General features: G+C 41.4%; 1 protein-coding gene across 18 annotated transcripts in view; it reads left to right on the forward strand.

Moving 5' to 3' along the window:
- Positions 1-12104, forward strand: part of MYO9A (myosin IXA) — a 265016-nt gene that overhangs the window by 33314 nt on the left and 219598 nt on the right. For all 18 annotated transcript variants that reach the window (XM_074328212.2, XM_074328213.2, XM_074328218.2 and 15 more), the window contains exon 2: positions 10343-11253. In XM_074328212.2, coding sequence (XP_074184313.2) covers positions 10414-11253 — 840 coding nt within the window. In that variant the 5' untranslated portion in view covers positions 10343-10413. The remainder of the gene's footprint in view (positions 1-10342; positions 11254-12104) is intronic.

Consider the following 12104-nt stretch of genomic DNA (forward strand, 5'->3'; position numbering starts at 1 on the left):
GTTCTCTCTCTCAGACCATTCTTATGATGTGAGAGGATACAATATCTTTGTGATGAGATGAAGTGAGGTGAGTGACGTCGGCATTGTGACATAGTGTTAGGCTGCTGTTGACCTCACATTAGAAGGTGGATCATTTGTCTATCGCTGTCTGACTTACTGCATTTGGCACAATACCCTTTAGGTCCATCCATGTTGTCGCAGATGGCGATAGCGTGGTATGGTGTCAGATGGTTGCTGGACTTACCATGGTGATCACTTCTTTAGCATAGGGAATATAATCAATAATGTGGTAATAACTCTGTATAGTGCCAGGTGGGTATTGTTGAATAATTTTGATGTACACCTGAAACTAATAGAATATTGTATGTTAGCTAGATTTTAATAAAAATCTTGAAAAGAAGGATCATTTTCTTTGGGTGATCCAGGATAATTGAGCCATGACATGCTACTAAGTGACTGATGGTTGAGTAGCTTACCTAGTGTGGATACACTGGACAAAGGGATGATTCACGACCAGATGGAGGGGAATGGTGTAAAATTTCATCACATTACTCAGAATGGCGCAGGATTTAAAATTTATGAATTGTTTGTTTCTAGAATTTTCCATTTAATAGTTTTGGACAGCGGTTGATTACGCTAACTGCAACCAAGGAAAGTGAAACTACAGTGCGGCTGCGGGGACTAATGTACCTCTTTCAAGATTAGCAGCCCTAGTAGGAAAAAAAAAATTCTTAATAGTTGCTGCAAAGTTCCAGTGGCTGTTCCAGTGAGCAGCCACTGTTGCTAGGGGGAATGGAATAAACTGATTTACTGGGCCTGGGTCGCACCTAGTACTACCCTCCTGCCCTGCTTGGGGAATGAGTTTGGTCCATTTAAACGGTGTCAGATGACAGGGGAGGAGAAGTAGTTCTTTAAATGAAAACCCAGTACTTTCACCAGAAGAAGGTAGTAGATTACCTAATGGGCAGACTAAATTGATAGCTGTCCATGTACCTATGCTATAGTGTGTTATATGATAACTTGTATCTTCCATCACCTTTTCTTTAGTTGAATACTACAAAATGTTTTTTCTTACAGCACCCAGTTTGGCTTTTACTTGGCATTGACTTACTGTACGTAAAAGGGGGCTGCTATATTCTATGTAGTGATGAAGACCAGCTAACATGCACTCCTGTCACATCTTACTTCAAAAGCTGTTTCTGAACCCAGTTTTTCTTTCAGAAAAAGAAATAATGTCTTTTTTTTTTTTTTTTTTTTAGGCACTTTTGTCCACTTTTGACCTAAATCTCATTTAGTCTTGCTTACCAAAGAACCTTGGCTTATCAGTTAGACCTTTTTCTCTTAAGTTTTCTGTTCCTGCTTTTCTGCTTAGTTCTATTTATAATCATAAAGATGTGCTCTCAAGCCCCCAACTAATAAACATTTCACTCATACTTCTTTTTTTTTATAGCTGATTTGATCAATACCCACTGGTCTACTTACTGACCAATCTATCACTTCCTCCTTAATTTATAGTCTTTTTCTGTTTCCTACGTTTCAGGGTCACCAGTGATACCCAGAGACCTTTGTCTCACGCCTAAACCTAGAATTATAGTATGTAAGGGCTAAAAGGGACCTAAGAGGTATTTAACTCAACTTTCTTTTTCTATTTTGCTTGATGTTATTTTGGATTTTACCAACGTTTTCTTGGCTAGAATTTACATTGTGTATCGTCTCTCTTTTTTTTTCAGATTCTGTATTCTCATATTATATATGTATGTCTGTTGAAAACAGCATATAGTTGGATTTGAACAATACCCTCTGACATTCTTTGTCTTTTAACTGGAGCGTTACGTTTAATAAGTCACTGATATATAATATATACATATGTTTAAAGTTTATTGGCTTGACAATGATTAGTAAAGTTACATAGGTTTCAGGTGTACAATTTCCTAATTCATCATCTATATAGCACATTGTGTGTTCACCACCCAGAGTCAGTTCTCTTTCCATCACTGATATATTTAGTTTGCTTTCCGTTTCTTCCATCTGTTCTAACCCCCCGCTCCTTTCTTGCTTTTTCTGGAATTGATTATTTTTCATCATTCCATTTTTTTACTCTAATAGTTGGGAAATTATACTTTTTTTTTCTTTCTGTATTTTAGTAATTACACTAGAATTGGGGTTGGCAAACTTTTTCTTTCAAAGCTTCATAGTGAATGTTTTTGACTTTGTGGGCCATATGGTCTCTGTCTGTTCTGCCATTGTAGTGCAAAAGCTCCCATAGATAATAGGTAACGGTATACTTTATAGATAAAGGACTAGGGAAAATCATCCAGGTAGGAGGGCACTGGTTTGAGTCCAGAGATTGGGAGACTATTTTTATTGTTACAGTCAGGTAGTGGAAAAGTTGTTACGAGTGAGTCAGAAAGAGTGAGCCTATTAGAAGATTACAAGAAAAATAATTGTCATGTAGGGGCAGTTTCAAGAATGAGAAGATGGCCACCTCATTTAAATGTTATTGTGTGGTATATTAGGATGAGGATTGAGAAGAGGCTTTTGGATTTGGCAACTTGATAGTAATTGGTGACATTTTCAAAGAACATTGGCAGTAGCTTGCTATGTAGGAAGAGTAGTAAGGGAATGGAGAGTGGAAATATAGACCATTGATTCCCAAATGCTATGCTGTGGACCAGCAGCAACAGAATTGCCTAGATTTCCCAACCTCAGAAACATCATTAGGCCTAGAAATGTGTATTTTTAAAACATTCCCCAGATGATTCTGATAAACACTCATGTTTCCTGTAAAGATGTATTTGTGAGTGATATTTTGAGGCAGCCCCTGTTTTCCAAACACAAAGTAATGATTGATAAAGTAACAAAAAGAGAAAGTCAAATCGATACAAATGGGGCTCAAAAAAGATAGACACTTTTATGTCTCAGAAAGGGAATAGAACACAGAGCAGTGATTGAGGCTATGGCTGGGAACTTGTAGGTAAAGCAGCTGAGATTTGGCTTCTTGGAGGTAAATGGGAAGTATTATTGTGTTTGGCCTCATTGTTGGAAACCATGAGACCATAGTTTTCCCTCTGTTGGAAAGCTGTTTCTGAGTTTAATTCTGGGCGGCCATATTGTACCCTATAGATATCAGACAGTGGTTACCCAGGACATCTCCTGGGGTAATGCGGGTACAGCCTGCCTGACGGTATGGAGTAGCTTTGCTGCTGACTGGTACCAGAGACCACAGTTTATTCAAGGCCATAAACCTAGGGATTCAGGAGAACACAAACATAACTTTATAGCTAGGAACTACCCTCTTGAAGCATCTCCTCATTGTTTCTTCAAGACAGATCTCTTGATTTGAACAGACCAACTGTAAGAAACATGTTTATACAGTGGTATGACTCCCCTATCTATGTGTGAGGACAGAGCCCCAGAAAGCAGTTTCTAGGCTCTCGGCCTCACATAGAAAGGTGCTGGCTCAGGTAGTAAATGGCCATCAACTGTGATTGGATGGCTATCAGCTGTGGCTAGTTGGCCGTCAGCTGTAACCAGTGAGCCATTGGCCACTAATAAAACTGCTGTGGCTACGCTAGCAAAAAAGGAGGCTAGCAAGAAGATGGTGGCTGAGCCTGCAAGCGGCGCAGTGAGGGTAGAGAATTGTGTGGCTCCTGTTTCCTGTTACTCCAACCCAGCTGCCAGCGAGAGTATAGTGGTATGACTCCCCTGCCTATGGTTCCGGGGGTGTTCCTTTTTGGCCTCACTGTGTCCTGCGTTCTCTTGTGGGGAGCGGGAGCAGAGACCCCGCATGGCACCCTGCATGACAAATGGAGCAGCGAGCAGGGTCTCCTGCATGACACTGTGGCTCCATGGGTGTTCCTTCTGGGCCTCATCATATCTTGCATTCTTATGTGGGGAGCGGGACCAAAGGCCCCGCAGGCCGCCCTGCACGACAGATGGCGCAGTGAGCAGGGTATGGTGCCGGCCAAAACCTACCGCAGCATGGTAGAGCAGTTTGTACGTGTGAAAGTGCAGTTTCAGAAGGCCCGAGAGGAGTTGCGCCGGGAATGGGAGGTGCGGTCTGCCTGGGAGACTCGAGCATTTAGATGGTACAACTGCCTCCTGGCCATAGAAGGCATCACCTTCCTTTTAATAATGTGCTGCTGCTGTAGGCTCCGAGGGTTGCAGACTCTTACACTGAGGCCTCCACCCAATCGGATGCCTGGCATGGCGAGCAGGATTCCGGCCAGGTAGGAATGGCGTCTGACTCGGGGCAGGAGGATGTGTGGCCCCCACACAGTGTGTGGTGTCTGGTGGCCACTGTTCTCAGGAGTTGGACCCCCAAGGAGGGGTGGGAGGACATGGACGGCTCTCCGGTCAGCATGGAGAAGGCCCTGCAGGCTCTGGCTGAGCAGTTGCTGGAGGAGGAGAAGGCTACAGCCGGCCGCGTGGGCTGGATGTTCCTCACGGCCTTGAGTCTCAACACGGAAAATGCGCTTAATGAAATGGCCCAGGTGCCGGACCAGGTGTCCTGGTTGGAGGCGCTGGAAGCTGGGGTCCACCTGTTAGAAGAGGGGCCCCACAGTGGACACTCTGAGGCAGAGGCGGAGGAAGCAAGTGGAGACAATGTAGCTCCCAACCCCCAAGCCCGGCCAGTCTTGAAGCAAAGGGTAAAACGTGAGCAACCTTTGGGCCCCGGGGGCGTTGCTGCAGGCAACCCAGCTGTGACTGAGTTCACGACCTACACCCCTTACACTCCCATTGAGTTGCAGGAGCTGGGGAGGTGGTACAGACAGCGCCCTGGAGAGCCAGTCTCGGCTTGGCTATTACGTTTATGGGATGAGGGAGCAGACAGCATTCTCTGCTTCCCAGGCGAGATGGAAAAGCTAGCCTTCGTGACAGTGCATCCGTCTCTGCAACAAAGGTTACAAAACTGCCATAGGTTGGCCAACAACCAGGGCAACCATTCTCTAATGGCGTGGCTCACGGCTGCGGTACGCACTGTATGGGAACAGGCTGGCGAGCTGCCAGACACTGTGAGTCAGTGGCAGTCATATACAGAACTTACGCAAATAATCCGTGAAATGGGTATGAGACATGCTATTTTTAACCTCAACATGCAGGGCCCAGATGACGAGCTTTTTACTGCCAGCATGAGAGATCTGGTTTTGGACACTGCACCTGCGAGTGCTTTTGGATCCTTGGTTGCTATTCTTACACCGTATGTAGGGCGGCGGATCCATGAAGTTACAACTGCCATGGCCACCCTAGGGGATGAAAGCCGGAGGTGAAGGAAGTTAAGACAGGAGGTCCGCACAGTTGAGACCTGGAAGCCCAAACCAAAGGTAAAGGGGCGAGGTCGCGGGCCTCAGAGAGTAACACGCGCACAGATGTGGCGTGATCTCGTGGCAACAGGGGTCGATAGGAAGAAAATAGACAAACAACCCAATGCACTCCTGCTGGAACTTTGGAAACAGTTGCGTCCGGAACAATTCCGGAGAAGCATAAAGGAGGAGTCTGGGAAAACGTGACCTGTGTCCCTCCAGGACTTCATGCAGCCGCTTGAGGCTGACCCCTTGCAGCTTGATTAGGGGTGGGGCCAAGGTACCCGGTCAGAGGGGACGAGCAGGGACCGGAGGCCCCACGTGGAACTGTCCATACATTGGTCCCCTTCTAATGTACAGAGGGTTTTGGCTCTAGTTGACACTGGCGCCGACTGCAGTCTCGTTTATGGGAACCCAGAACTGTTCCCCGGACCAGCAGTCTGCATTGATGGCTACGGGGGAAAAACTGTGACTGTGAAAGCCGTTTCCTTACCACTGGGTTTAGGAAGGCTCCCTCCTCGTACCTACAAGGTTTATGTCTCCCCCGTTCCGGAGTATATTCTAGGGGTGGACGTGCTACATGGCCTCAGCTTACAGACGTCGGTAGGAGAGTTCCGTCTCCGGATCCGGGTGGGGAAAGCGGTGACACACGGACATGCTCACCACCCTCCTCAAGCATTGCCACAGCCCTGGCGCGTGGTTACAGTGCGACAGTACCGCCTGCCAGGAGGGCAGGAGGAGATTGGTCGTACAATATTGGAATTGGAGAAGGCACATATTGTGAGGCCAATGCACAGTCCCTTTAACGCCTCAGTATGACCTGTCAAGAAGCCAGATGGGACTTGGCGAATGACTGTGAACTATAGGGAGTTAAATAAGGTGCCGCCACCTTTGCACGCTGCAGTGCCTTCAATACACGATTTGATGGATTGTCTGACTGTCCACCTGGGAACATACCACTATGCTGTTTTCTATGCTTGTCACGTAGATTGTGAGGCGAGACCCTGGAGGGGTGGAGTGTGGGGACAGAGTCCCAGAGAGCAGTTTCCAGGCTCTGGGCCTCGTGTGGGGAGTTGCTGGCTCGGGTAGTGAATGATCCTCGACTGTGATTGGTTGGCCGTCAGCTGTGACCGGTTGGCCAATTGGCTACTGATGTAACTGCGGGGCTGCGTTGATTGGTTGGTTGGTTGGCAGGCAGAGAAGTGAATTGGCGGACTGCGGATCGTGTGGCTACTACTGCGTGTGTCTCGCCCGGCTGCCAGAGAGAATATAGTGGTATGACTCCCCTATCTATGGCTCCGTGGGTGTTCCTTTTTGGCCTAGCCATATCCTGTGTTCTTATGTGGGGAGTGGGACCAGAGACCCCACAGGCCTCCCTGCAAGACAATGACATTAAAATGTTAGTTTGAAAAATATCAAATTATGTATTTAGGATTTTCAAGGAGATAAGTGAGCAAGTAATATCCCTTAAAATAAAACAATTATGAAATTCAATAGGGAAAGAAAAGATCAGGTGGATATCAGAATGACAGAAACTTTAGAAGGGAATAATAGTGTAATTAAAAAAGATAACAACATGGTGTACATGAATGGGCAATCAGTAGGATGTCAGTGTTTTCCAATATTAATCTATAAAATCAATGCAATATGAAACTGCCAAAAAGTTACTTCATCGTAGTTGACATGTTGCTTTTAAAATTCTTATGGTAAATAGCCAAATAACATTAAAGAACAAATAGAGGTGATATGTCCTCCAGTTATCAAAACTTATTATAGAGCTATAGTAATTAAGATAGGCTCAGGGTAGACAAATAGACTAAGTGGAACAGAATGCAGAGCCCAGAACAGATTGATTTGTTTTTTTTTTGTTTTTTTTTTTGGAATTTGGTACTTTACAAAGATGGCTTTATAAATCAGTGGGGAAAGATTAGACCCTTCATTGTGGTGCTGGTTCAGTTGCTCATCTGTATTGGAGTGAAAATAATTAAGAGCTCCATCTCACATCACATGTGAAAGTCAATTCTATATGGATTATAGATCAGAATGAGAAAAGCAAAACTTAGGCCTTGTAGAAGAAAATACAGAATAATTAACTGTATTCTCAGGATAAGAGACGATTTTTAAAAACTATACCAGGAGATAATACTGTGTAGGCTTTAGAACCAGACTGTGGTTCTAATCTCAGCTTTATGACATTCTAGTTATGACGTTGGGTAAGTTACATAATCTTTCTGTGTTTTCTCACTTGTAAAATGAGGATGATGATGATAAAAACAGCACTCAGGGAGGAATTATGGGGATTAAATTAAATAATCCATGTGAAATGCTTAGAAAATGACTAGTACAAGTGAGCACCCAATAAGACTTAACTGTAATTGTTGTTAATGTTGTTTTTTAGAAATAGAAACAAGTCATACCTGTAAAGAATTGGTAGATTTGATGATTAAAAATTTCTCTACAACTGAAGGCAATGTAAAAGAAAAATAGATAAGCCACTGAATGGTAGGCGGTATTGTCACACAGATAACTGAAAAGTGATTAATATTCAGGATATAGGAAAAACTCATTCAAACCAATAAGGAAAATCAACTTACAAAAGGGAAAATGAATAAGCAACATAGCTTAAATGGCAAGTGCTAGGATAAGTGTTACCCATCCTCACTAGTAATCAGGGAAATGCAAATTAAAGTAATGAGATACCTTTTTACACTTATTATATTGGCAGAAACTCAAGTCTCACAATGCTTTTACTGGTAAAGACGCAGAGAAATGTGAGCTCTTCCTACACTGGCTGTGAAATAGCTGGTACAACTACTTTGGAGAACATTTTGTTAGTACCTAGTAAAGGTGAAGATGCTTAAAACCAAGCAATTGTACTTTTAGGTATGAAGCCCAGAGAAATTCTAGCAAAGGTGCATGAAGAGACATGTATGAGAATTACAGCATTGTTTTAATGGTGTGATATTGGAAACATTTTAAGTGTTCACTAGAAGAACAGTAGATAGGTAAATTGTGGCATAATCATACAATGGAATTTTAAAAAAGTAAACTTTTTTAAAGAGCAGTTTTAAGTTCACAACAAAATTGAGCAGAAGGTACAAGATTTGCCATACACACGTTGCCTGTTCCCCCACTCCCCACACACAGCCGCCCCCATTATCAACCTTCTCCACCAGAGTGGTACTTTAAGTTAATGCACCTACATACAGTGGCATTTTATTTGGCAATTAATGAACTTTACATGCGTCAGCATTTATAAATAGAAAATACAATAGTAAGTTAAAGTGAGACGTAGACTATTTAGGGATGACACTTCTTTTTAAAGCTTAAAAAAATGAAATAGTACTATTTCATATCTGGAGATCCACACATGTTATTAAAATATGAAAACATGTTTGAGAATAATACCAACCTCAGGATAGTGCTTACCTCTGCAAAGGAAGGGGCTTTAACTATATCTTTAATGTTACGTTTACAAAATGATCTGGAGCAATTATAGCAATTTTCAAATTTGTTGAATTTGGGTGTTAGATATTTGGCTGTTTTTTATGTTTTATAATATTCTGTACATTTGAAAGATCATCTAGGAAAAAGGTAAAAAACAAAGTTTATTCATTAGAGGACTTTGACAAATACGTAGTAGTATGAGAGAAGTAACTGAAGGTACTATTTTTTTTTAAAATGATCTTTATATGTTAAAGGATGAAGTCAGTAAAAAGGAAAGATTGATAACACGTAAGAGTGTTTTTTTAAAATTAAATTTATTGGGTAACAGTGGTTAGTAAAATTATATAGGTTTCAAGTGTACAAATTCTATATAATGCATCATCTGTATATTGTATTGTGTGTTCACCACCCAGTCACTTCTGAGAGTGGTTTTTTGATGGGGCACATTACTGATGGAGATAAGAAATGGATTTTATGAGCTTCGGAAAGGATGAGGTACTTGTTTTCTCTATAGATAGGAATGGAAAAACAAAGACGAGATGAAAATAGGAATGCATTTTGATTTGGAGGAGTCATTTAAAGGAAATCGCTATTTTCTCAGGTATAAAAGTTGAAATCATTTTTCTAGAGGTGTGATATAGCTGAGGTTTGAGAAGCTTGAAAGGATATATAGGATACTTGTGTGAGGAATGAAAGAAAGCTGAAAAGGGAAGGTTGAATAAAATTTGCGTGGTGCCTAGTTATATAATTTTGTCAGCTTTGTTCAGCAAGCCTGGGGTAGGATCTTTTTGGTGCCCCCTTCACCTCTCCACCTTAGAGCAGGTGAAGAGTCAGAGTCTAGAAGTCCTTGAAAATATGTCTATTCTATAGCAGGTTTCTCTTATCTCTGATTAATTACATTAAAATAATTTATCTCTTTGCTCTTCTTACTGTTTTTAATTTCACAAAATTTTTGCTTCATTGGTGGCATTTTTTCTTGATTTTGCTTTATCCATAAGTAAGAGCTTTCCAGTACAGAGTGATTAGATTTGTCTGATTATTCTCTTATCTTAATTGGTCTTTAGAGAGGCTCTTCAGATACAAAGAACCCGATTCTAATCTCAGGTACTTGAGAAACATTTGAGACAGTAGAAGACAAAATAATTTTTATTTGTACTCCTTGGATCTTGAATTATTAATATAATATTAGATTGGTGCAAAAGTAATTGCAGTTTTTGCAATTTTAACCTTTAGAAACCACAGTTACTTTTGCACCAACCTAATAAAACATTGAAAAAATTTCTGGCAAGATGTTTTAGAAAGTGTCCACATTTGGACAATAAAATGTAATATTATGTGGTCTCAGACTGTTTTTTAAGACTGTTTCTCCTGAGCACCCTTCTACTTGCTAGATGGGATGCTGCCCAATTTATGAATCGCTTAATAAAGCCAATTAGATCTTAAAAAAAAAGACTCCTACACTAAGAAAAGAGTTAGGATTTGTGTTCTAAAAGATATGGACAACATCACTGTTAAGCCTTTTTTTCTTGAGCATCAGAAAGCAATGCTTGTGTCCTATGACTTCTAAATGTTTCACATCTTTTCTGTTACAGTTCTTTTGCCACGAAAATGGTTTGCACAATCTTGAACACGTACTATCCATGCTGATGGGACAGGATCCAATATGAATGTAAATGATGGAGGAAGACGACGCTTTGAGGATAATGAACATACATTACATATATATCCCGGGAAAATTTCAGAAGGGACAATCTACTGTCCAATTCCTGCCAGAAAAAATTCCACAGCTGCTGAGGTGATTGACTCTCTTATAAACAGACTTCATCTTGACAAAACAAAATGTTACGTTCTAGCAGAGGTAAAGGAATTTGGTGGAGAAGAATGGATACTCAATCCAACAGACTGTCCAGTTCAGCGAATGATGATGTGGCCCCGAATGGCTCTGGAAAATCGCCTGAGTGGCGAGGACTACCGCTTTCTTCTGAGAGAAAAAAACCTTGATGGGTCAATCCATTATGGTAGTCTTCAGTCATGGCTGCAGGTAACAGAAGAACGGCGCAGGATGATGGAACGGGGTTTTCTTCCACAGCCTCAGCAGAAAGACTTTGATGATTTATGTAGCTTACCTGATTTGAATGAGAAAACTCTCTTAGAAAACCTACGAAGTCGCTTCAAGCATGAAAAAATTTATACCTATGTTGGCAGTATTCTAATAGTTATTAACCCATTCAAGTTTCTTCCTATTTATAACCCCATATATGTCAAAATGTATGATAACCACCAATTGGGAAAACTTGAGCCCCACATTTATGCTGTGGCTGATGTGGCTTATCACGCCATGCTTCAGCGCAAAAAGAATCAGTGCATTGTGATTTCGGGAGAGAGTGGTTCTGGGAAGACCCAAAGCACAAACTTTCTTATTCACCACCTTACTGCTCTCAGTCAGAAGGGATTTGCCAGTGGCGTGGAACAAATTATTCTTGGAGCTGGACCAGTACTTGAGGTGTGTATAAAACTTTTCTTACTCTTAAATGTGTCTTTAGAAAATTTAAAAGAAAAGACTCGTAGATGTGAGACAGTGAAATGAAACAGAAGTATAGACATCAGTTTGAGTTACCAAGGAAAACTGGAAGATGGGGAAATAACAAAGGCAATGTGGGAGATTGAAGAGTGTGACAATGGCAGTATTTGTTTCTAAGAGTGTCTTGGGGTCAAAGTGATGCAAGAGAAAGAGCTGACTGGAGTCATATAAATCCCCCTGTAAGGGGAGATGGCAAGAGCATGACTCCTGCCTGTAAAAGGGTGTGGAAGTAGGTGTTTGGGGAAAATGGTATTGTCAGTATATGTGTATCTTTGCAACCTTCACATCTTCCTAGCATTAAAATTCTAAGGGTTCACTTTTGAAAATGTAGAGAATGTGGGAAAAATTTTTTTAGTTCTGTAATGTTTTAGAAGTAATACTATCAAGGGTAAAAAGGAAGGGAAAGATACTATTTTTGTTTTAGAGCTGAAAGGAAAAGGTAATATTACTACTTAGTTGGTTTTTTATGAGAGATTTTGTGAGGTGTAACTGAGATAAAGTGAACTACACATGTTTAAAGTGCACAATTTGATATTTTTGAGGGAAGTATGTATATATCCATTAAACCACTACCACAGTCAAGATACTGAACATATCCCCAAGATATTCCTCATATCTCTTTGTAATCCGTCTCTCACACCCCTTCCAACCTACTCATCTACAAGAAACCACTTACGTGCTTTCCGTCACTATAGATTAGTTTGTATTTTCTACAGTTTCGTATAAATGGAATTATATAGTATGTACTCTTTTATGTTAGACTTCTCTCACTT

Source organism: Rhinolophus sinicus, chromosome 3 (genome assembly GCF_057876585.1).
Source record: "Rhinolophus sinicus isolate RSI-liver-muscle chromosome 3, RSI-T2T, whole genome shotgun sequence".
Lineage (NCBI taxonomy): Eukaryota > Metazoa > Chordata > Mammalia > Chiroptera > Rhinolophidae > Rhinolophus > Rhinolophus sinicus.